This window comes from Scyliorhinus canicula, chromosome 13 (genome assembly GCF_902713615.1).
Source record: "Scyliorhinus canicula chromosome 13, sScyCan1.1, whole genome shotgun sequence".
NCBI classification, from domain to species: domain Eukaryota; kingdom Metazoa; phylum Chordata; class Chondrichthyes; order Carcharhiniformes; family Scyliorhinidae; genus Scyliorhinus; species Scyliorhinus canicula.
In genome coordinates this window covers 121,194,612-121,219,413 of record NC_052158.1, presented here as the reverse complement: position 1 = coordinate 121,219,413, position 24,802 = coordinate 121,194,612, and the positions used below count along the sequence as shown (strand labels likewise).

The 24,802-nt window shown below is 46.8% G+C and overlaps 1 protein-coding gene across 4 annotated transcripts in view; it reads left to right on the top strand.

Moving 5' to 3' along the window:
• Positions 1–22,938, top strand: part of LOC119975422 — a 62,100-nt gene extending 39,162 nt beyond the window's left edge. For 3 of the 4 annotated variants that reach the window (XM_038815057.1, XM_038815055.1, XM_038815054.1), the window contains 3 exons: positions 10,110–10,242; positions 18,522–18,675; positions 19,683–22,938. In XM_038815057.1, coding sequence (XP_038670985.1) covers positions 10,110–10,242; positions 18,522–18,675; positions 19,683–22,143 — 2,748 coding nt within the window. In that variant the 3' untranslated portion in view covers positions 22,144–22,938. The remainder of the gene's footprint in view (positions 1–10,109; positions 10,243–18,521; positions 18,676–19,682) is intronic. The other variant, XM_038815056.1, reaches the window with a different exon arrangement.
• Positions 22,939–24,802: the final 1,864 nt, after the last annotated feature.

The window sequence follows — 24,802 nt, the reverse complement described above, 5'->3', positions numbered from 1 at the left end:
CTTAAACAAAGGCAATTACAAGGGTATGATGGCAGAGTTGGTGAAAGAGGAATGGTAAAACAGATTAAATGTTTAGACAACAGAGAAGCAGTGGCAGATATTTAAGGGGATATTTCATAACTTTTGACAAAGATATCCCATAGAGAAAGGAAGACTATACCTTCCGTGGTTAACTGAAGATGTTACAGATGGTATCAAATCAACAGAAAAGTCAGAAAATGCTGCAAATATTAGTGGTAGCCAGAAGATTGGGATTTTAGAGAGCAGCGAAAAATGGCTAAAAATATAGGGAGAAATTTGAGTATGAGAGAAAACTAGTGAGCAGTATAAAAAGAGACAGTAAAAGCTGGGAGAAGTATATAAAAATAATTGTAGCCAAAGTGAACATTGTTCTCCTAGAAGGTGAGACTGGAGAATTAATAATGTGAATCACATTATTTTGTATCTGACTTCACAGCAGAAGACACAAAAACATCCCAAGAAGTAGAAAATCAAGAGGAAAAAGGGAGGGAGGAACTTTAAAAAAAAACACCATCACTAGAGAAAAAGCACTCAGAAAGCTAATGGCATTAAAGGTTGCCAAGTCCCCGGTCACAATGGACTGCATCTTAGGGTCTTCAAGAAAGTGGCTGCAGATGCTCTTCCTACTGCAGCATAGATTATTTTGTTGCGTATGCTTTAAAATTTATTGAAGGTAACTAAGTCAGTTATAAAATTGGGAATAAAAACAGAAAATGCTGGAAATATCAGATAGGTCTGGCAGCATCCGATGTTCTCATAAAAGGTCACTGTTCTGAAACGTGAACTTGGTGGCACTTTCCACAGTTAGGTGGCTCAGCAGTATCGTCGCTGGGCCCAGGGCAATGCTGTGGGGACCTAGATTCAAATCCCACCACAGAGGTTGGTGTACAAGTCTGGAATTGAATCCCTGGCCTTACATGTTCCTTAGTTAATCATGGAAGGTGTATCCTTCTGTTAAACCATGAAACCATATCATTAAAAAAGCATCTGGTTCATGAATGCCCCTTTAGGAAATAGAATTTGCTGTCCTTACTTGATCTGGCCTACATGTGACACAAGACCACAGCATTGTGGTTGACTGTTAAATACCCTCAGAAATAGCTTACCAAGCCACTCAGTTCAAGGACAATTAGGGATGGGCAATAAATGCTGGAATAGACAGCGAAGCCCACATCCCATGAATGAATTTAAAATCACCCTTCAGCAACTATCTCCTTTGAGTACTTAGCATAGTCGGAGCCCGTTGCTCCTTGAAGATATTCTGCTCAGTGGTCATTACAACTCAATATTTAAATTAAAATTCCATAAAATTAAATCAATATCTTCAGTAGTTTTTTTCCCCCAAAGGGAAACACGGAAATTTCCTTTATAAAATAAAACCTCAATTAGGGGCTTCAGATGGGTCAATGGGAAACATGTCAGGTTGAATCTCTGGCACTTCCCTGAAGCAACCTTGGGGTGATGCCGTTATCTTGTGTTGTTGGGACATTGAAGAGAAATATGAAACACGATTCCAGGTCTGTCAGAAAGCAGACATGCGGGCATCTGACAAGGACAGGACAGTGCTTAGCTGTGTTGCCAAATAACTTGCACGCATTTATTCAATGGGATCACACATTAAGAATAGTCCCACTGGTATAATCTAACAAGTCATTTAGCACACTGTGTGGCCTTCAGGAACAGAGGGAAAAGAACTGGAAGGAAACAGAAATCATCAACTTAAAATGCAACTTGGAGATAAATAGAGTTTGAAATAGTATACAGGGATTGAGTCATTTTAATTGTTTACGTTATTTCATTCAAAACAAGTAAGATAGTTCTCAGGGAACCCAAGGTATTCAGACACTCTTGTGCAGCTGTTTCAATATGTATTTCTCTTGTTCATTTAAAAGGTAATGAAAATTTGCCAGCTCACCCCTTTTTCTGAGAACAGATATTAAGATTAACTGTATTTTAATCGGTTGGCAACACTTTTGCCCCAAATCAGAAATGTCCCACTACATGCTTTAAGCACATAATCTAGTGCAGTACTAAAGGAGTTGGAAATGACATCCTTCACATGAAATGCTAAATCTGCCTCATTTTGGTGAAAGCACATGCTCCTCAGGTCTTGTGGCACAGTGGTACTGTTCTTGACTTTGAGACAAAAGACCTGGGATCAAGTCCCACTGCAAGACTTAATGGCCAAGGAAGGTAAGTTTGGTTGGTCGAAGCGAGGGTTGACCAAATTCGTGTCAACAGCAGAGGGTTCGACTGGGGTAAATTTGGGATCCCTCTCCTTGCCTTACTTCAGGTCATGTGAGTCAGGCCCCACTTTGTTGAGAGAACAGGAGAAGAAATTATCCTAAAGTACAGTTCAGGTAGATCAGACTTCAACTCCTCTCTCCAAAGCTTTCAACAAAGAATGTCCCTCTAAAGCTTTTCAAAATGTCTCTCTAAAGCTTTTCAAAATGTCTCTCTGCGTTCCTTAACTCCACCTAGAATTACCTCACCCCCCCCCAAACTGAAAAATAATTGATCTCTGCAGCCTCCATAGCACATTAACTCCCCAGGGACTTTCCCCAGTCAAACAACAGTCAATTAGCCCAGACTAAAAAACACATTAATTTGTCAATTTCACCTTTAGGCTGCTAAAAGCTCCCAGGCCCTGCAAAACAGAATTTATTTTAAAAAACATGACGACTGCAGTCAAACATACTCTAACCCCAAACCTTTAACCCTTAAGTTGCCCAATACATAGAATCCAATATTCGTAAAGACTTCCAGTTGTCACAACAATTAAAAGTAATAGTAAGGCACTCTGTAATGCAAGTTCTTTTTTTTTATTCAACAAATTTTCAACAGTTTTACAATGCAAAACAACCCCACAAAACACCCCCAGCCACCCCCCTCGCCACACACAGTCAACCAACTCCAAAAAATGCATGATAAACAAACCTCAACAATTGTAGAACCCCTGCTTTGCCCCCCTCAGCTTGGACTTCACCTTCTCCAGGGTCAAAAACTCCAGCAAGTCCCCCTGCCACGCCAAGGCACAAGGCGGAGAAGCTGACCTCCACCCCAACTAAGAACAATCCGCGAGACGAAGGCTAAAACATCTTCCCCGTTCCTGCCTGCAGCTCCAGCCGGTTCAACGCCCGGAATATGGCTTCTAGGGGATCGGGCTACATGTCCACATGTAAAACCCCCCCAAAACCTTTACAGCTTCGGTAGGACCAAAACATATGTACATGGTTCGCAGGGTCCCTCCCACACCATTCACAGACGTCCTCCAACCCCTCGAATAGCCGGCTGATCCTAGACTTTGTGAGGTGCGCCCTGTACACTATCTTAAGCTGTATCAGCCCCAACCTCGCACAAAGTTGAGGCATTTACCCTTTGTAGCCCCTCGCACCACAGACCCTCTTCCAGTACTATTCCCAACTCCTCCTCCCACTTCGTCTTAACCCCCAAGATATCTCGACATGTTAGATAATCCTCAATTCTTCTTTCTACATCGGGCAAAATAATACATTTGAAAATTATTGATTTTATTCAGACGTCATTATCATTAGCCATCTGTTCTGTGCCACATTGTTCGTTCACTAATTTCTAAGTGAGCTCACATTACTCAGTCATTGCCATAATTATATAAACATTTACAAATTCATTAATTAGATTGAAGAAATGCAAATGGGAATTAGGTTCTTTGTGCTTCAAAAGTGACTTCTTGGCTTTTCCAGCAGTGTAAGCAGACATCAATGACACATATCCGACAGGGTTATCAGATCTCTGTGCTGCAACATCATAACATAGTGACTTGGCTAAGGGCTGACAAAACTCAGCACATATTTAAGCAAGGACTTAAAACACACAGGCACAGAGGTATGACGTACATGCAATAATATATAACTCTTTTCCTCATCCAAACAACATCCGTACCATAAGTTTCTCTTTCCCCGTGACAGAGGAGTTTTGAATTTGCACTTATCTTGAAGATTTACATGCATACCAATGCTATTGCAGCTGTAACATAGGGACGTGATTGTGGTTCCTGTTGGCAATTTATATCCTGCATTTCAAAATGTTAAATTTGAAATTTTTTATTTTCCTTTCTCTCATTTTGTTGTGAATGCGATCACTTATCAAGTTCTATAAGTCGGAGGCAGGGGGCTTGATCATGGGGGGGACTTTAACACAGTGCTGGACCCCGGGCTAGACAGATCGAGCTCAAGGACCAATAGGAGGCCGGCAGCGGCAGAAGTGCTGAGGGGGTACATGGAGCAGATGGGAGGAGTAGACCCATGGAGGTTGGTAGGCCGAGGGCGAGGGAGTATTCCTTTTTCTCCCACGTCCATAGAGTGTACTCCAGAATCGATTTCTTCGTGTTGAGCAGGGGGCTGATCCCGAGGGTACGGGAAGCTGAGTACTCGGCCATTGCGATCTCTGATCATGCACCACATTGGGTGGATGTGGAAATGGGGGAGGCGCGGGACCAGCGCCCGCTGTGGCGGCTGGATGTGGGGCTGTTAGCGGACGACGAGGTGTGTAAAAGGGTCCGGAAGAGCATTGAGAGCTATCTGGACTTGAACGACACGGGTGAGGTGCAGGTGGGGATGGTCTGGGAGGCCCTGAAGGCAGTGATCAGGGGAGAGCTGATCTCCATAAGGGCACACAGAGAAAGAAAGGAGAGGCAGGAGAGGGAGAGGCTGGTGGGGGAGCTATTGGAAGTGGATAGGAGATATGCGGAGGCACCAGAGGAGGGGCTGCTGGGAGAACGGCGCAGCCTGCAGGTCAAGTTCGATCTGCTGACCACCAGGAAGGCAGAGACGCAGTGGAGAAGGGCACAGGGTGCGGCCTATGAGTATGGGGAAAAGGCGAGCAGGATGCTGGCACACCAGCTTCGCAAACGAGATGCGGCTAGGGAGATTGGGGGAGTGAAGGAGAGGGGCGGGAAGGTAGTGCAGAAGGGGCAAGAAGTGAATGGGGTCTTCAGGGATTTTTACAAGGAGTTGTATCGGTCTGAGCCGCCGACGAGGAGAGGGGGAATGGAGGACTTCCTAAACAAATTGAGGTTCCCAAGGGTCCAGGAGGGGCTGGTAGAAGGGCTGGGGGCGCCAATAGGGCTAGAGGAGCTAGTCAAGGGAATAGGTCAGATGCAAGCGGGGAAGGCGCCGGGGCCAGATGGGTTCCCGGTGGAATTCTACAAGAAAAATGTGGACTTGGTGGGACCGGTACTGGTACGAGCCTTTAATGAGGCGCGAGAGGGGGGGGTTCTGCCCCCGACAATGTCGCAGGCTCTGATCTCCCTGATATTGAAGCGGGATAAAGACCCCGTGCAGTGCGGGTCCTACAGGCCTATCTCGCTTCTGAACGTGGATGCCAAGTTGCTGGCAAAGATCCTGGCAGCTAGAATAGAGGATTGTGTGCCAGGGGTAATCCATGAGGACCAGACAGGGTTCGTGAAGGGGCGGCAGCTCAACACGAACGTGCGGAGATTGCTGAATGTAATTATGATGCCGGCAGTGGAGGGGGAGGCTGAGATAGTGGTAGCGCTGGACGCGGAGAAGGCATTCGATAGGGTGGAGTGGGAGTACCTGTGGGAGACGTTGGAACGGTTTGGGTTTGGGGAAGGGTTTATTAAGTGGGTGAAGTTGCTCTACTCGGCCCCGACGGCGAGTGTAGTGACAAACGGGAGGAGGTCGGAGTATTTCGGGCTCCACCGAGGGACCAGGCAGGGATGTCCCCTATCCCCCCTACTTTTCGCACTGGCGATTGAACCGTTGGCGATGGCACTGAGGGGTTCAGGGGGGTGGAGAGGACTGACTAGGGGAGGGGAGGAACATCGAGTATCGCTGTATGCGGATGATCTACTGCTGTACGTGGCAGACCCAGAAGGGGGAACGCCGGAGATAATGGAACTATTAGCAGAGTTTGGGGACTTTTCGGGGTACAAACTAAATTTGGGCAAAAGCGAGGTTTTTGTGATACACCCGGGGGATCAGGGAGAGGGTATTGGGAGACTCCCCTTCAAGCGAGCAGGAAAGAGCTTTAGGTACTTAGGGGTGCAGGTGGCAAGGAACTGGGGGACCCTCCACAAGTTGAACTTTTCCAGGCTGGTGGAACAGATGGAGGAGGAATTTAAGAGGTGGGACATGGTACCGTTGTCGCTGGCGGGGAGGGTGCAGTCAATCAAAATGACGGTCCTCCCAAGGTTCTTGTTTTTATTTCAGTGCTTGCCCATCTTCCTCCCTAGGGCCTTCTTCAAAAGGGTGACGAGTAGCATCATGAGCTATGTGTGGGCGCATGGCACCCCAAGGGTGAGGAGGGTCTTTTTGGAGCGGAGTAGGGACAGTGGTGGGCTGGCACTACCCAATCTCTCGGGGTATTACTGGGCGGCAAATGTGTCAATGGTGCGCAAGTGGATGATGGAAGGGGAGGGGGCAGCTTGGAAACGAATGGAGAGGGCGTCCTGTGGCAACACAAGCCTGGGGGCCCTAGTAACGGCACCATGGCCACTCCCCCCCACGAGGTACACCACGAGCCCGGTGGTGGCGGCCACCCTCAAGATATGGGGGCAGTGGAGGCGACACAGGGGGGAAATGGGAGGTCTGTTGGCGGCGCCAATAAGAGGGAACCATAGATTCATCCCGGGGAACATCGACGGGGGATTTCAGAGCTGGTACAGGGTGGGCATACGGCAGCTGAAGGACCTGTTTATAGAGGGGAGGTTTGCGAGCCTGGGAGGGCTGGAGGAGAAGTTTGAGCTCCCCCCGGGAAACATGTTCAGATATTTACAAGTGAAGGCATTTGCTAGGCGGCAGGTGGAGGGGTTCCCCCTGCTCCCCAGTAAGGGGGCGAGTGATAGGGTGCTCTCGGGGGTCTGGGTCGGAGGGGGGAAGATATCAGACATCTACAAGATAATGCAGGAGGCGGAAGAAGCATCAGGGGAGGAGCTGAAAGCCAAGTGGGAAGGGGAGCTGGGAGAGCACATAGAAGACGGGACGTGGGCGGATGCACTGGAGAAGGTCAATTCTTCCTCCTCGTGTGCGAGGCTGAGCCTCATTCAATTTAAGGTGCTGCATAGAGCTCACATGACGGGGACAAGGATGAGCCGGTTCTTTGGGGGTGAGGACAGGTGTGTCAGATGTCTGGGAAGCCCAGCGAACCATGTGCATATGTTCTGGGCATGTCCGGTGCTGGAAGGGTTCTGGAAGGGGGTGGCAAGGACGGTGTCGAAGGTGGTGGGGTCCAGGGTCAAACCAGGATGGGGGCTTGCGATCTTTGGGGTCGGGGTAGAACCGGGGGTACAGGAGGCTAGGGAGGCCGGAATACTGGCCTTTGCGTCCCTAGTGGCTCGACGAAGGATATTAATTCAATGGAAGGACGCGAGGCCTCCAAGCGTTGAAACTTGGATTAACGATATGGCTAGCTATATTCAGCTAGAAAGGATCAAATTTGCCCTGGGAGGGTCGGTACAGGGATTCTCCAGGCGGTGGCAACCTTTCCTTGACTTTTTAGATCAGAGATAGGCATACGGGGTCGTGGCAGCAGCAACCCGGGGAGGAGGGGAGGGGGGAGGGGAGGAGGGGGGGGGAGGGGAGGGGAGGAGGGGGGGGGAGGGGAGGAGGGGGGGGGGAGGGGAGGAGGGGGGGGGAGGGGAGGGGGGGGGAGGGGAGGGAGGGGGGGGGGGAGGGGAGGAGGGGGGGGGAGGGGAGGGGGGGGGGAGGGGAGGGGGGGGGGAGGGGAGGAGGGGGGGGAGGGGGGGGAGGGGAGGAGGGGGGGGAGGGGCGGAGGGGGGGAGGGGAGGGGAGGGGGGAGGGGAGGGGGGAGGGGAGGGGAGGGGGGAGGGGAGGGGAGGGGGGAGGGGAGGGGAGGGGGGGAGGGGAGGGGGGGGGAGGGGAGGGGAGGGGGGGAGGGGAGGGGGGGGGAGGGGAGGGGAGGGGGGGAGGGGAGGGGAGGGGAGGGGAGGGGGGGAGGGGAGGGGGGGGAGGAGGGGAGGGGAGGGGGGGGGGAGGGGAGGGGAGGGAGGGGACGGGAGGGGGGGGGGGAGGGGAGGGGAGGGGGGGGGAGGGGAGGGGAGGGGGAGGGGAGGGGAGGGGGGGGGAGGGGAGGGGAGGGAGGGGAGGGAGGGGACGGGAGGGGGGGGGAGGGGAGGGGAGGGGGGGGGGAGGGGAGGGGGGGAGGGGAGGGGAGGGGGGGAGGGGAGGGGAGGGGGGGAGGGGAGGGGGGGGAGAGGGGAGGGGGGGGAGAGGGGAGGGGGGGGAGAGGGGAGGGGGGGGGGAGGGGAGGGGGGGGCAGCAATGGTCGTGGGGGACAAGCACGACTGTAACGCGGGCAAGTCTGCTCGCTGCTCATGTCTGAAACTGTAGGCTGCCTTGTTTGTTAAGTTGTTGCTTGGGGGGGGGGGGGGGGGGGGCTGGGGCACGCGAGAGGGCGGGCGAGGGAGGGATATTTGCCTAGAGGGATTGTGTTGTAAATAATTTAAAAATTAGTAGGGGTAAATGTCTGTATGGAAAAACTCTTTCAATAAAAATTATTTAAAAAAAAAAAGTTCTATAAGTCTTGAAAGCCCAGACAGCGAGTAACAGCAAGTTGTGTGATCTGGAGGACATCATGGGCGGGATTCTCCAATAATGGGGCTATGTCCCCACGCCGGCGTGAAATTTGGGACCCCGCCGATAACCATTCTGCCGTCAATGGCCCCCGAAAGTGAGGAATTCTCACCTTTCTAGGGGGCTAGGTTGCCGCCGGAGTGGTTCCCGCAGATCCAAGCGGCGCCAAACGGCCCAAGCTATTTCCGCACATGCACAGGGGTTCCCTTCTCCGCGGCGGCCCCTGGGAAATATGGTGCAGCCCTATAGGGGCCCAGCGTGAAGTAGGCTCCCACAGAACCAGCTCGCCCGCCAATCGGTGGGCCCTGATTGCGGGCCAGGCCTCCGTGTCGGATCCCTCCCTCCCAGGATGGCTCCCGCACACTTACCTTCCAGGTCCCGCTGTGTGTGAAGTGAGTAATCCACGTCGGCGGGACTGGGCTAAACTCGTCAGCCACTCGGCCCATCGGGGCCCAGAGAATCGCCGGGGTGGCCGCTGTCAACGGCCCCCGACCGGCGCGGCGGAAATCCTGCTGGCGCCCAGAAACGCGCCGGAGAATAGGGAAGCCGGTGTCGGGGTGGGATTCGCACCTCCCCCCGGGGATTCTCTGACCCGGCGCCGGGTCGGAGAATCCCGGCAACAACTATGCCCAGTCCTGCCCTCATTCTGCACCCACAGACATTCCTCTCGGATTCCTCTCAGTCTGTTTTTAGTGCTGATCCCGTGCAGAGTAATTCAAAAAATGATATTGTTCCGTAAACCGGTTCATCATCAAATCTGTATGGAATCCTGGCACACACTGTTCGCACCCACTGAGGTCAGCGGGAGGGTCTCATTAGCATAGGACCAAAGAGCTCTGGGCACCTCTTATGGCCCAGGAGGCAGCTAGATGGTCACAGGTTGACATCCGGCTCAGGCAGGGGAAAGCAATCTGTAATGTGCTCCACTTGGCTCCACAATAAAGTAAAAACACATTTACAGTTATTTTTCAGATAGCAGCCCCCAGCAGTGCTTTTCAAAGGACCATTGGTTTGATTGCTGGCCACCTAAGAAAACTAATCACAGCAAGCACGTAATATGTTGCATTCATTCACAGACCACCTTTGCAAAGGATCCCCTGAAATAGGTGTTGGGGTCTTTAACCTGTTTATGTCGGGGGATTGATTTCAGGTATGCACTGTGGCTACCTTTGGAAGAACCCAGCCAAAGGCAGACATTACACTGACAGTGTGGAATGAGTGAACACATCCCCCCCACTTCACCACCACTGCTTTACACCTGTAAAGCAGATAGTTGCACCCAATCTGAGGCCAATATTTTTAAACTCAATTCGTTATATACTTTATCAGATTTGATACTTAGAAATTTATTTTGAACACTTTATAAAGCAATGCAAGAAATAGCTGTTAAAGCCAATATTATTGCATCATGTTAGATTATTTCTAATTAGGTTACCTTGACATATACTGCTCGATTGAAAATGACAGCTGTACCTTTTTTTAAAAATATGACAGCTGTATAGGCGTTGGCGTTCTGAAGCAAGTGGAATGAGTAAAGGAGTTGAAACCACATTGATTGCCTATGATGCACTTTTGTTTGCTGGGAAAGATTGGAAAAAGCTGTGTTATTCAGCCATGTTTCATTGGGGTAAGAATTGAATAGAATTTAATGCTAGCCACTGTTGGGTAAATAATTTATAAATGCTATCTGAATTATTCAGACCAAAAAAACTGATGACAGCAGTAGAAAATGTCAAGCTTTCTATAGTAACAGATTAATTTTAAGAGAGGGACGTTATAATTGCTATTGTTTTTTTACCATTATAGTGAATATTCATATTTATTGCAAGTAAAAACTCAAAGCATCATTTTATGAAGTACTAGCATTTTAATATATCTGTTAAACTCAAAAGCTGTCAAAGATATATATATTATATAGATAAAACTAAAAAACTGCTCATACTTGAATTGAAAGGCTTAATCTTTCCCTTGTCATGACATCCTGGCTGGTGTACAGTCAATTCCAGCCCCACTTAACCCAGAGTCGCAACGCAGGTGAAGTTAGATTTTATTTAAAATACCAGAGGTCCTTGGTTGAGCAGAATAAACTACAGACACCAGGTTTGAACTTTAATACACAAGTAATGTTTAACTAAGTTATGCATGGTATTCTAATTAAACAGAAAGTGTAACTAACTATCTACTACCTCTTTTGAAACACCCTTTCTATCTCTTTCTCTCTCTCTCTCTCGATACACACACACATAAACACAGATGAGAAAGGGTGGTGGAAAGGGAAATAAAATATTACTAAAATAAAAGGATAAGGGTCTTTGATGCACTGGGATGGCTTTCAGTCAATGTCATTCTGAAGTTCAGGCTTTTCTTTTGGTACTTCTTCCTTTTAGGCTCGAGATGGTTTTCTCTGACAAGCTTGTCTACTTTCTCTGCAGACTCAGCATCATTTCAGGTTCACAGCAAAGGCTGATTTCAGAACAATAGAGCAGTTCTTTCACTTCAGCAAGCAGGAGAGTGACAGAGAGAGACCATTCCTTTCACTTCCAAGATCTAAATACTTCTGCCAAGTTCTCTCAGAAAGCACCACGCAGCAACCAATCACTGACTATTGTCAGGCAAAACACTGTCCCTGACCAACCCACCGGTTGCCAGTGAACCAACCGAACCATTTCCTCAAAGCTGGTTACTAAATTCCACTCTTTGTGGAATAGTCTGGCTTCTCCTTTCCAAAATACAAAGCCTGAGAACACAATGTCCTGGCAAGCAGGCTGTTTCAGCTTTGAATCCTCTGCTAAAAGGCACATCCCGATTATGGTCCATGGATCAAAATAATAAAATAAAATAAATGGGAACAAAAGAAATAAACAGGGAGGACTCTTACGTGCCTCCCCCCTTAGAGGCATGAAACATCAGTGCTAGGTGACGTTTCATCACGAGGTATGTGTCACAAACCACACATCCATTCATCCTTCCTTTCCCACTACACAAGTTTCCCAATCTTACATGTGCCACTGATCAGCTTTAAACTCATGACAATGCATCAGCAATAATATTGTCCTTTCCAGATACATGCACATTTTGTACATTGAAAAGTTGCAACAATAAACTCCAATGGAATAATCTTGCTTTCCAAGTTTTTAACTTTTCCATAAACGCAAGCGGATTATGGTCAGTATAGACTAAGCTTTTCCTATTATCTTGCCGAACATAAACTTCAAAATGCTGAGGCTTGCTTCTCAATGGTGGAGTATTTTCTTTGGCACAGACTTAGTGGGCGGGATTCCCTCCAGGGGGCCAGCACGGGCTGGAGCAGTTTGCGCCGCTCCAGCTGCAGATCCCAGCGCGAACTGTGCGCCACGGGATCCGCGCATGCACAGTGGCACCGTTGCCAACAACACGCGCCTGCGCAGTGGCCTGCTTCAACGCACCGGCCCCGACGCAACATGACGCAGGACTACAGGGGCCGGCGCTTAGAAAAGGAGGCCCTCAGCCACAGAGGCCGGTCCGCCAATCGGTGGGCCCCGATCACGGGCCAGGCCACATCGGAGGGCCCTCAGGCTCGGAACCCCGCCCCCCAAAGACCGCCACCCAACCCTTACTCGCCGAGGTCCCACCGGCCCAGAGCAGGTTAGAACAGCGCTGGCGGGACCCGGTTCTTTCCTTACGGCCGTCTGACCGATCCGGGCCGGAAAATAGGTGGGCCTGCCGTGTAGTGCGGCCCGCGACCGGCGCCGCGCCAACCACGCCGGCGCCAATGGCACCAATTCTCCACTCTGCGGAGAATCGCATGCCGGCGGCGTGGCGCGATTCGCGCGCCCGCCGGCGATTCTCCGACCCGGCGCGTGGTCGGAGAATCCCGCCCAGTTTCTTCATAAAATCTCCCACAGGTCTCTCTATCCGTGGCTCGTCGTCCTGTAGTAACACGGTAGCACGGTAGTATAGTGGTTAGCACAGTTGCTTCACAGCTCCGGAGACCCAGGTTCAATTCCCAGCTTGGGTCACTGTCTGTGCGGAGTCTGCACTCTCTCCCCGTGTGTGCGTGGGTTTCCTCTGGGTGCTCCGGTTTCCTCCTACAGTCCAAAGATATGCAGGTTAGGTGGATTGGCCATGCTAAAATTACCCTTAGTATCCAAAAGGTTAGGTGGGGTTACGGGGATAGGGTGGAGGTGTGGGAATAGGGTGGAGGTATGGACTTAGATAACGTGCTCATTCCAAGGTCCGCGGCAGTGTTGATGGGCTGAATGGCCTCCTTCTGCACTGTAAATTCTATGATATAACACTGCCCCATCCCAGGTCTTTGGAGTCCGTTGCCATTAGTGGCGGCCAACACTGGTTTGTTTACCAGCTGGTAATTTTTCAAAAGCTGTTTGGCATTCTGTAGACCATATTATTTTTGCCTGTTTCTGTAACACATTAGTCAAATATACCCCTATGGTACTAAAGTTAGGTACAAATTGTCTATAGAACCCACATAAACCTAGAAAACTCAATCTCCCGTTTCATTTTGGGAACACTTGGAGAGGCAAAGTTTGATCAACGATAGTCAACGTGATTTTGTCAGAAGGAGGTCACGCCTACCAAATTTGATTGAATTTTTTGAGGAGGTGACCAAGTGTGTAGATGAGGGTAGTGCAGATTATGTAGGTTATATGGATTTCAGCAAAGCATTTGACAAGGTCCCACATGAGAGACTTTTAACGGAGGAAAATGCACAGGGTAATTTGATTACGTGGATTCAAAATTGGCTTCCTTGTAGTGATGACTGACGGCTGCTTTAGTGAATGGATGCCAGTGTCCAGTGGGGTACCAATGGGATCTGTGCGAGGTTCCCTATTATTCATAATTTATATAAACTACATGAATGACAATGAGGATTAATAGGTATGGGGATGATACAAAGATTGGCCGGGTGATTAACAGTGAGGTTGAGTATCTTCGGTTACAGGAAGATAAAGATGGGTTGATCAAATGGACAAATAAGTGGCAGATGGAATTTAACCCTGAAAAGGATGAAGTGATACACTTTTGAAGGAATAATTTGACAAGGAAGTATTCAATGAATGGCGTGACACTAGGGAGTTCTGAGGAACAAAAGGACCTTGGAGTGTTTGTCCAAACATCTCTGAAGGCAGAAGGGCAGGTTAATTGGGTGGTGAAAAGGCCATATGGGGCACTGGCCTTTATATATCGAGACATAGATTACAAAAGCATGGAGGTCATGTTGGAGTTCTATAGAACGTTGTTGAGGCCACAGCTGGAGTATTGTGTGCAGTTCTGGTCGCCACATTATAGGAGGTATGTGATTGCATTGGAGAGAGTGCAGAGGAGATTCCCTGGGATGTTGCCTGGGATGGAGCATTTAGGTTATGAAGAGAGGGTGGTTGGGTTGGTTTGTTTTCATTGGAGCAGAGAAGGTCGAGGGGCGAACTGATCGAAGTGTACAAGATTATGAGGGGCATGGACAGGGCGGATAGGGAGTCGCTGTTCGCCTTTGTTGAAAGGTCAATCACGGGGGGTACGGGGGCCATGTTTTAATCATAATAATCTTTATTGTCACAAGTAGGCTTCCATTAACACTGCAATGAAGTTGCAATGAAAAGCCCCCAGTCGCCACATTCCGGCGCCTGTTCAGGTACACAGAGGGAGAATTCAGAATGTCCAATTCACCTAACAGCACATCTTTGGACGGTGGGAGGAAACCGGATCAACCGGAGGAAACCCACGCAGACACGTGGAGAACGTGCAGACTCCGCACAGACAGTGACCCAAGCTGGGAATCGAGACCTGGGACCCTGGCACTGTGAAGCAATAATGCTAACCACTCTGCTACCGTGCAACCCCAGGTGAGAGGCAAGAGGTTTGGTGGGGTTGTGAGGAAATCTCTTCTACACAGAGGGTGGTGATGGTCTGGAATGCACTGCCTAGGAGGTGAATAACATTCAAAGCTATGGGCCAAGTGCTGGTAAATAGGACTAGGTAGATAGGTAGGTGCAGATTTGATCGGCCGAAGGGCTTCTTCTGCATTGTGTGATTCTGTGATTCTCTAAAATATAGTAACACCCTTACCCTGGCTATTCTGCCCTCCTTTCACTCTTCCACTTACCCTTTTCAAAAATATGGGGGTGACAGTTTTAAATTTATGGATCAGCTTATAATCATCAGCCGGTGTAATGGTTATCTACCTTTCGTCTTCAACATGGGTTCTTATCATCGGAAGCAGTACATTTTTTAATTCGTCCAAGAGAATCAGTGCTCTCAGAGCTTCATATGTAGTTTTAACTCCCAATGCTTCTACCTAACTATTAAAATTGTTCTGCTTAACCCAGGGGTGGGCAAACTTTTCCGTGCAAGGGCCACATTCAGATATTCACAATTCACAAAGGGCCGCATAGTATATTAAGTAAAATAATTACTTCACCCGGTTATGATTCTGGGCGCCTCATATAGAACATAGAACAGTACAGCACAGAACAGGCCCTTCGGCCCTCAACGTTGTGCCGAGCAATGATCACCCTACTCAAGTCAACGTATCCACCCTATACCAGTAAGTAACCCAACAGCCCCCCCATTAACCTTAAAAAAATTTTTTTTTTTTTTTAATGACTTGGTGGGCCGCAGAAATACCTTTGGCGGCCCGCGGGCCGTAGTTTGCCCACCCCTGGCTTAACCCTTTCAAATTCAACACAAGTCTGTCCGGGCTGTTTCATTACATTTCAAAACATTTGCCTATGTGCCTCCAGATCTAATTCATATTAGTTCGTATTAATTCATATTGGGGCCCTAATTCATATTAGGGCCGCACAGTGGTTAGCACTGCTGCCTCACAATGCTAGGGACTCGGGTTCAATTCCTCGGCCTCGGGTGACTGTCTGTGTGGAATTTGCACTTTCTCCCTCTGTCTGTGTGGGTTCCCTCTGGGTGCTCCGGTTTTTTCCCACAATCCAAAGATATGCAGATTAGGTGGATTGGCCATTCCAAAATGCCCCTTAGTGTCCAAAAGTTTAGGTGGGGTTACTGGGTTACGGGATAGCTTGGGGGTGTGGGCCTAGGTAGGAGAGTTGATGCAGACCCGATGGGCTGAATGACCTCCTTCTGCGCCATGGAGATTCTATATCCATCCAGAATAGTATTTTTTATCTTGTTGTAATCCTTTTTTTTTCTTCTTTTTTTTCTCTTTTTTAAAAATAAATTTAGAGTACCCAATTTTTTTTCCCAATTAAGGGGCAATTTATTGTGGCCAATCCACCTAACTTGCACATCTCTGGGTTGTGGGGGTGAAACCCACGCAGAAACGGGGAGACTGTGCAAACTCCACATGGACAGTGACCCAGGGCCGGGATCAGCACCACAGGCAGCAATGCTAACCACTGTGCCACCGTGCTGCCTGTTGTAATCCTTTTTAAAAAAAAATTATAAATCTAGAGTGCCCAATTAATGTTTTCAATTAAGGGGCAATTAGGGCTAATCCGCCTAACCTGCACATCTTTTGGGTTGTGGGGGTGAGACCCATACAAACACGGGACAAATGCGCAAACTCTACACAGACAGTGACCCGGGGCCGGGATCGAACCCAGGTCTACAGTGCCATGACACAGCAGTTGTAACCACTGCTCCTCCGTGCCGCCGCCCACATCAACTTTCCTCATTTCAATTTTGTTTTCATATGCTCTTTCCTCATCTTTTTCCTGCATCTCCATCTCTCTTTCTGGCACATCCATTTTTAAAAATTCCCTCTCATGCTCAAATTGCAATCAAATTCTCTCCAGCTGGGTTTCTCCGCCAGAAAGTGTTTCTGATTCTACACTAGCTGGAGTACTTGCTTCTGGGCTCTCCTATGTTTCAAACAGACCTAAGCATTCAACTAATACATCATACATCTCTGCCCTCTTAGCCTTAATCAGCACATCTACTTTTAATACACTTGCCAATTCAATTAACTTCTCTTTTTGAAGCCCTTGTAAATAAATCAAAGACAAGTCCTCTAACTGAAAGGCATTAGCAGCTTTCAAAGCCATCCTGTTGTGCTATCACAAACCTAGTGCCTCTTTAATATATACTGTACCCCAAATCGTCGCTGTCTCCCATTTCAAAGATCCCGGACAAGCCCCCAAACTATGTCTCGACTCCCTGGGCTAGTCCGCGGTCAATTCCAGCCCCAGAACCGCAATACTGGTGAAATTAGATTTTATTTATATGATCCGAGGTCCTTGATCGAGCCCAATAAATTACAATCACCAGGTTTATAATTTTAAAACACAAGTAACCTTTTATTATGTACAGTATAATTAAACGGGCAGAAAATGTAACTGATTATTTACTACCCTTTCTCTCTCCCCCTTTCTAACTTGCCCTACTCTCTTCTCTCTCTCTATATATATATATATACACACACACGGACAATCAACAGAGGGGAAAGGGTGGTGGAAAGGGAAAGAAAATATTAACAAAAATAAAAGAATAAGAATCTTTGATGTACAGTCAATTTCTTTCTGAAGTTCACACTTTCATAGAATCCCTACTGTGCAGAAAGAGGCCATGTGGCCTATCCAGCCTACACTAATCCTCTAAAAGATTAGCATAGCCAATCCACCTAACCACGTTTTGTTTGGCACTTCCTTCTAGGGTTGAGATGGTTTTCCCTGGCAAGGTTGGCTACTTTCTCGACAAAGTCAGCATCATTTCAGATTCACAGCAAAGCATTTGTCAGGCACTCTGCTTTCAGAACAATAGCAGCTCTTTCCTTAAGCTGGCAGGAGAGAGAAATATGGGGCGAAATTCTCCGACCCCCAGCAGGGTCGGAGAATTGCCTGGGGCCGCCGAAAATCCCGCCCCCGCCGTGGCAGAGATTCTCCGCCACCCGGGCAGTGGCGGCGGCAGGAATCTCGCCACTCCGATCGGAGAGGCCGCTGCGGTGATTCTCCGGCCCGGATGGGCTGAAGTCCCGCCGCTGGTAGGCCTCTTCCGCCGCCGAGGTTTAAACCACCTCTGGAACGGCGGGATCAGCGGCGCGAGCGGGCCCCAGGGTCCTGGGGGGGGTGGGGGCGATCGAACCCCGGGGGGTGCCCCCACGGTGGCCTGGCCCGCGATTGGGGCCCCCCGCTCAGACCCCGGGCCAGTGCCCTGGGTGCACTATTTTCCTCCGCGTCCGCCACGGCCTCCGCCATGGCGTAAGCGGAAGAGAACCCCACATCGCGCATGCGCCGGCAGTGACGTCAGCGCCCAGCTGCTGCTGACGTCACTGTCGCCGCATGCGCCGACCGGCGAAAGCCTTTCGGCCAGCCCCGCTGCCGGGGGCGCCGGTTTTTTGCGCCAGTCTTCTGGTGCAAACCGCTCTGGCGCGGGGCTGGCCCCCAAAGGTGGGGAGAATTCCCACCTTTGGGGAGGCCCGACCCCTGAGTGGTTGGCGCTACTCCCCTACGCCGGCACCCTCCGTCACGCCGGGTAGGGGAGAATGTCGCCCATAGAGAGAGTTCCTTTCACTTCCAAGTTCTAAACACCTGTCAAGTTCTCTCAGAAACATCACGCAGGAACTCTGACTGTCGTCAGACAGAATACTGTCCCTGGCCAACACATCAGTTGCCAGTTAACCAATCACACCAACTCCCTCCAAAGCTGGTTCCTAGGATCCACCTGGTGCTGAAGAATCTGGCTTCTCCTTTCCAAAATGCAAAGCCTAGGAACACAATGTCCTGATAAGCAGGCTGTTTCACCTTTGAACCTTCTGCTCAAGGACACATCCTGATTATGGATGGCCACAGACCAAAATAATAAAACGGAAATGGGAACAAAGGAAATAAACAGTAAGGCTTCTTACATTGTTGAACACCAAATTAGACATGCAGTTCAAATATTTTCCTCTTACGTGAAAAGTAATCATTACATGTTGCAAATTATACTGTGACCCTACAGGGGAAAGTGATGCAACGGGTGCCATTGCAGGCTCTTTGTATGGCATTCTCTATGGATTTGACAATATTCCTATGAGCCTTTACCAGAACCTGGAGTTCAGAGGCCATCTAGAACAGCTGGGGAGGCAGCTGTATGAGGTTGCTAGCACAGACAGGTAAGTCCACCTAATATAGAAATCATTCAAAGTCTAGAATTACAGTCCAATTAATAATACGTTCGCTGCATAAATGTTGCAAAATTTGCACACTGATTTTCAACAACTTCAGCAGATAAAGTTACTAGTCTGCCTTCAGATGGGGTACTTTCTGCATGTTACTTACATAAAGTTTAGTTAAATGGTATGTCCCCATACAAATATTTTCACCTTTCTCCAGGGATGCCCAATCTATTATTCAAAAATGGGAAATAAGCTACCTGAAGGAAAATGGTACCATGTAGAAAATGTTTATTAATATGGAAAGGCATAACACACAAATAAATCAATATTCACAAATATCTAACAACCCTGTGGATTCTCTTGCTGATAAATTGCTTTCATTACTGATACTGAAAGATATCATACTCATGATGTTTTCTGTACTGTTTATTATAAAAAACCTGCTTAATATCGAAATAATTTTGCCCACCCCCAAAAAAACCTTTTATCTGCAGTTACTAATAGGATAACTTTTTTTTGCTGTACTTCCCATGCATATTTTCCTGAAATGTAATTTATTGGCAGGTTATTTGGGCTTCATTTTTGCCATTTTTATTTGTTCACATTTAGCTGATCAATTGCTAATTTCAATAATGTGCCATTAAACAGCACCTTTACTGTTGCAAACATTCATTTTTTTAGAGCAGTGAAAATGTATGGATGCAAACATTTTATGGAAGAACTAACAGAAATAATTGAAGGCTTGATATAGGCTTTAAAGGTAGAACAAAAGTATTTGGGGAAGCTTTGTAGATTATTAAAGAGAAGGATCAAGATGGCAAGAGGAGGGATACATGGGAGTCCAGAATAACAGGATTGAATAGTATGAAAGAAAATTAAAGATGGAGAAAGTTGCATGAGGTTTGATGGGAACTCTTTTCAACAATATTCAAGTTCTGTGCTACTAAGCAACTGTAGGTATAGAACCCTTCTGATTATAGCTCTAAACTTTGATTCTCTTGCAGACCTTTGTGTCTCAGTGCAGATCATACCCAAGGCGATAAGTCTATAGACGTGCATCCAGTTGCCAGGACGTTTGTGTGCAAGCGCACAACTGATGAAATCAACAATCTGATCAATTACATAGCTCAGCTGGAAAAGGTAAAGAATGCGAACACCAAAAAGTCTGTAGACCTAACGAATGAATTGACTACAGCACAAGTTGGCACAAAAGCAAAATCACCTGAAACCGAAGGAAAACCGAGGCCTACTAAATTTCAGCTTCTGCAGTCAAGGTTTACAAAAATCGGTCTTCAAAGTAAACTGGAGAAACTACAGCCTCCTGAGCAAAAGGAAAAAAATGTTTCGGAACAATGCAACACTGCTGCAGTTCCTCAGAGCACTGGAGTCAACTTCTCCACAGTGGACAAACAAGAAGCCACCTTTACTGAAGGGCTTAGTCCAACTAGCTCAATGGTTAAACAAAAATGTGAACCTATAGATAGTAAAATGGATGACAGCGTTCTTGAAAAACCAAGGGCAGAAAGCGATATCACAACTCTATGTCACACTCCTGCACAAACTCATGGTCTGAATCCCAAATTTCCCACCATAGATAATAGACACACCGGCTTGCAGCAGGCTATTGACTCGATAATTCAACAATTTCCAGTTGGTAAAAAGATAGATGCTGCTGTTGGACAATCAGGTGCTGAAAATGGCACCACGTCTCTTCGTCCAAATACACTACAAAAGGTGGCGAAGCAAACATTTCATACAGATAAAGCCAATGATACATGTTCAGAGACTGCCAGTGAAGTTGATATGCATATACAACTGGGTTCTCAGACTAAAAACAAAGGAATTACTTTGGATGAACCAGTTGTGCAAATGGTCACTGAAATGTTATATCCAGCTACAGAATTCCAAGCTAGCTATCAAATAAATAATTTGGCAGAATCTAGTAGGACCAGTAATGATGTTGGTAAAAATGATGTGAAAAATGTAAATTTTGCAGAAAATGTCAACAAGACATTTCCTTTAGGAGAAACGGTTGGAGACTCTCCATTATGTCTTTCCAAAGTAAGTCCTTCTGATATAAACAATATCCATGAAAATAAATTCCAGACACCCAAGTACATCCCAGAAGGCTCAACACCTGTAATAGGAGACACCAGAATTATTGGCCTTCCCCAAATCATAACTAATGAAGGACTGCCAGAATGCACTGAAGACTCTTTATTTATGACAAATAACACAGAGGAAAATCCAACTCAAACAGGGAAGGAAAATACAGAGAAAACAACAAAATCACCACGCAAAAGCCCAGAATTACTCTCTGACACGTGCGAGATGCAAACATTAAAAGAAATTCTACAAAAATCAGTACCTGCTCTCACGACTGAAACTGTAACTCTGCCAAACAATGAATTGCACAGAATAAAACAGCGCGAGGAGCAGAATAAGTACACTCTCCATCAGTCTGATGACTTGATTATTGCAGCTGTACAGCACGGTGTCAAGCCAAGGGAACAACCTCTACAAATATCAAAGGAAAATGTCGAGAAATCAATTACACAAACAAAAAGCTCCAAACCGTCCGTCAACTTGTGTGAAAAGCAAACTCTGAAAGAAATTGCACAAAAATCAGAACCTGCGACGCCTCCTAAAATCCCAAAACACACGAAAGAAGGGGACTACTGTCAAAATAATTACAATTTAAATCATTCTGGAGAATTGGTCATCGCCACTAATCAGCTTACAGTTATGCTGCAGGAACAACCTCAGCAAATACAGAAGGGAAATACAGAAGCAAATTCACAGACCAGAAGCTCACAGCCATTCACTGGCTCATGTGATAAGCAAAAGCTGGAGAAAAGTTCGCAAAAATCAGAGCTGGCTATCTCTACCAAAATCCACATTCTCCCAGAAAATCAATTGCAAGAAAATGAATACTCTCCCTATAAGCTGAGTGACTCAGTTAACTCAGATGGACAACCCACAGTCGTGCAAGAGGAACGGCGCCAAGAAACACCAGAGGAAGTTGCAGCGGCAACAAAAATTTCACAAACTCAGGGCCCTGGGTCATACAAAAAGAAAGAGCTGGAAGAGATTCCGCAAAAATTACAGCCTTCTATCACTGCTAAAATTCTGCCACCCCCATGCGATGAATTGTTTGAAGTAAAAGATGATTATCAACACAGTGACATGTTCAATCAATCTAAGCATTCAGATAATGTAGCTAAATGTGGAACATTAGAAGAACATCCTCCTGGCGTTGATCAGGTTGCCAAAACCGAGACTGCTCCCTCAACACTGAACAAATGTCCAGGCAACACAGCTTTTAACAAAAGTAAACCGTGGAAATACAAGGCATATAGTTATGCTGACCCTTCAGTGGTTTCAAAATCTAACCGTAGAGTGCTGATGAGGGCCACTGATGTGATGCAGTTTTCTTCAGCACCCACAAGCTTTGATTCTTGCTAAATATGTCAGACTGTAAGACAAAGGGTGACATAATTTCTGGAATGTGAAAGATAGTTAATATCCGAGTGAAGTTGTTTTATGTGATATCTCCAGAAACTGCAAAGTCAGTCTTTGATTTTAAACAGTACTTGAATTGCATTTATGCAGCATTAGTTGGTTGTTTTAAACAGTATTTTGTGACTCTCAGCTGGATCCCGAAGGCCTCATTCCAGTGCTACAGTTAAAGGAGCATTATTTTCATACAATAACATCCACCACGCCTGTTCAAGAGGGCAGACATGACACGATAGCCCAAATCACTAAGGCATAGCTTGGTCTGTCATTTGCAGATGAAAACGATCACTCTTTTATTCATTTTCAGAGACGTGCCAAATTATTTTTCACCAAGTAACTGACTGTCTAAGGCAACCATTTCAGTACCTCAGGGCTAAACTTTAAAAATTAATTTCAAAATGTAATGCAGCAAAATCAGAAATTATTTGATTTCCCAGTGCTTATTATATATTCAAGAGGAGAAAAGACTTCTGTTGCTTTACACCTTGAAATTGCTTTACATCTTGAAATTAATTTGGCTACTTTTTTCTGCAGCAAAGTAATATGTTAATGATGCTATTATGTTACCTTTGTTAATCAGTTACTATTATCCTCACTTAAGTGGCACAAAGCATGTAAAAGCATAAACCCGTAAACTCTTACCATTCCATTAATAACAAATATAATTATTAACATAAGTGACACACATTTAAAAAACGGCAAGATCAGGTTAGCCATGATCTTAATGAATGGCGTAGCAAGGCCGAATGGCCCATCCTGCTTCTAGTTCTTGCATTCTAGTGTGCAATAATTATTTAATAATAATAATAATAATAATAATCTTTATTAGTGTCACAAGGAGGCTTACATTAACACTGCAACGAAGTTACTGTGAAAACGCCCTAGTCAACACGCTATGGCGCCTGTTCGGGTATGCTGAGGGAGAATTCAGAATGTCCAATTCACCTTACAAGCACCTCTTTCGGGACTTATGGGAGAAAACCGGAGCACCCGGGGAAACCCACGCAAACACGGGGAGACTCCCCACAGACAGTGGCCCAAGCCGGGAATCAAACCCAGGTCCCTGGTGCTGTGAAGCAACATTGCTAACCACTGTGCTGCACTATACTGTTATTAGTCACAAGTTATGAAATACTTAAATGGGGTGTGGTCAAATCGACAGTAAAAGTTGTTCTTCCTGTAACTTTGTGTTACATCTCTCCCAATAGATTTACATCCCTGAAACCGCCTGAGTCAAAGAAGCATATTTCATTCCTGCACCTCTCTGTAACCTTCAGCATGCTTGGCCATACCAACCTCTCTTCCATTGTCTGGCTTAATGGAATTGTCCTAATTTGGTTCCAGTCTTAGCAATTCAATTAACTGGAGCACCTCCAATGGTGGCTTCTCTTACAGTCCCGATACGGTTACCTTGAGTAACGGAATGAGTAATACTTGGCACCATACTCTTCCTCATCTAGACTGCCCCTCAGCAACATCATTGGAAGATGTGACACCAGGTTTCAGGTGTACAGAAAACACCTAGATTATTCTCTCCCCCCTCCACAACTTATGTTGTTAGCCCCCTTGTCGAACATCAAGTTATGGATGAACCGCAGTTTCCTCCACTTAAACATAGGAATAACCAAGGCCAACAACACAAACTCAGTAAACTTACCACCGATTCCTTTCCTCCTCAAATAATGTCTCAGATTGAAGTTTGTGGTAACAAATTTAATGTCCTAATTGGCCCTGAGCTGAACTAAGCTTTTGACCTCATATTCCTTCCACCACAAAGACCACCCACTCTATAACATTACCCATCTCCACCCCTGCCTTAATCCATTTGTTCCTAAAGCCCTCATCCAAGCCTCCATCATCAAAAATTCAACACCTACAACACATTCCCAGCCAGCCTCCAGAACATCAACTCATTCAAAACTCTGCTACCTCTATTGTAACCTGCACAATCCCCATCACCCTTGTGCTTGATAACCTTCAATAACTCCCACTCACCCCACCCAATTTAGAATTGTGTTCTTATGCGCTATGTAACCTCCTGAAGCGCTCTAATTTCCCAAGAATTCTGTATTCCCCTAACTCTCCCCTCTCATGCATCCGCCACTCACTTCTTTCTACCAGTGGCAGCAGTGATTTCACGTGTCTAGTTGCTAAACTCTGGAATTCTTTTCCTAAATCTCATAACTTGTCTCCTGACACCACTTCCAATAGCTCCTTGCTTGGTTCAGTGTCATACCTGACTGCTTCCGTGAAGTGTCTTGAGATTTTATTTTCTACACTGAAGTCTCTGCTTTAAATGTATGGTGATGTAAAGCCATTTAATTGATGACCTTTGTGAAATGACCTTGCATTGCCAGGGACAAGTTCCTGAACTAAAATCCGCAGTGCAACAAGGGGAAGTTGCAGGAGGAGGCCACCTCAAAAAATGCTTTGTTTGTAGTCATGGGAATATTACAGCCAGCAAAAGAACTGTGTAAGAATCTCACTGTATCTCATACTTCACTTCATTTTGTCGCAATGTTTATATTGGAAGATCTTTTTTTAAATTTTAAAAATTGTAATTAATTTCAGCGGGATTGGTGGTTTTGATATTTGTAAAAACGAA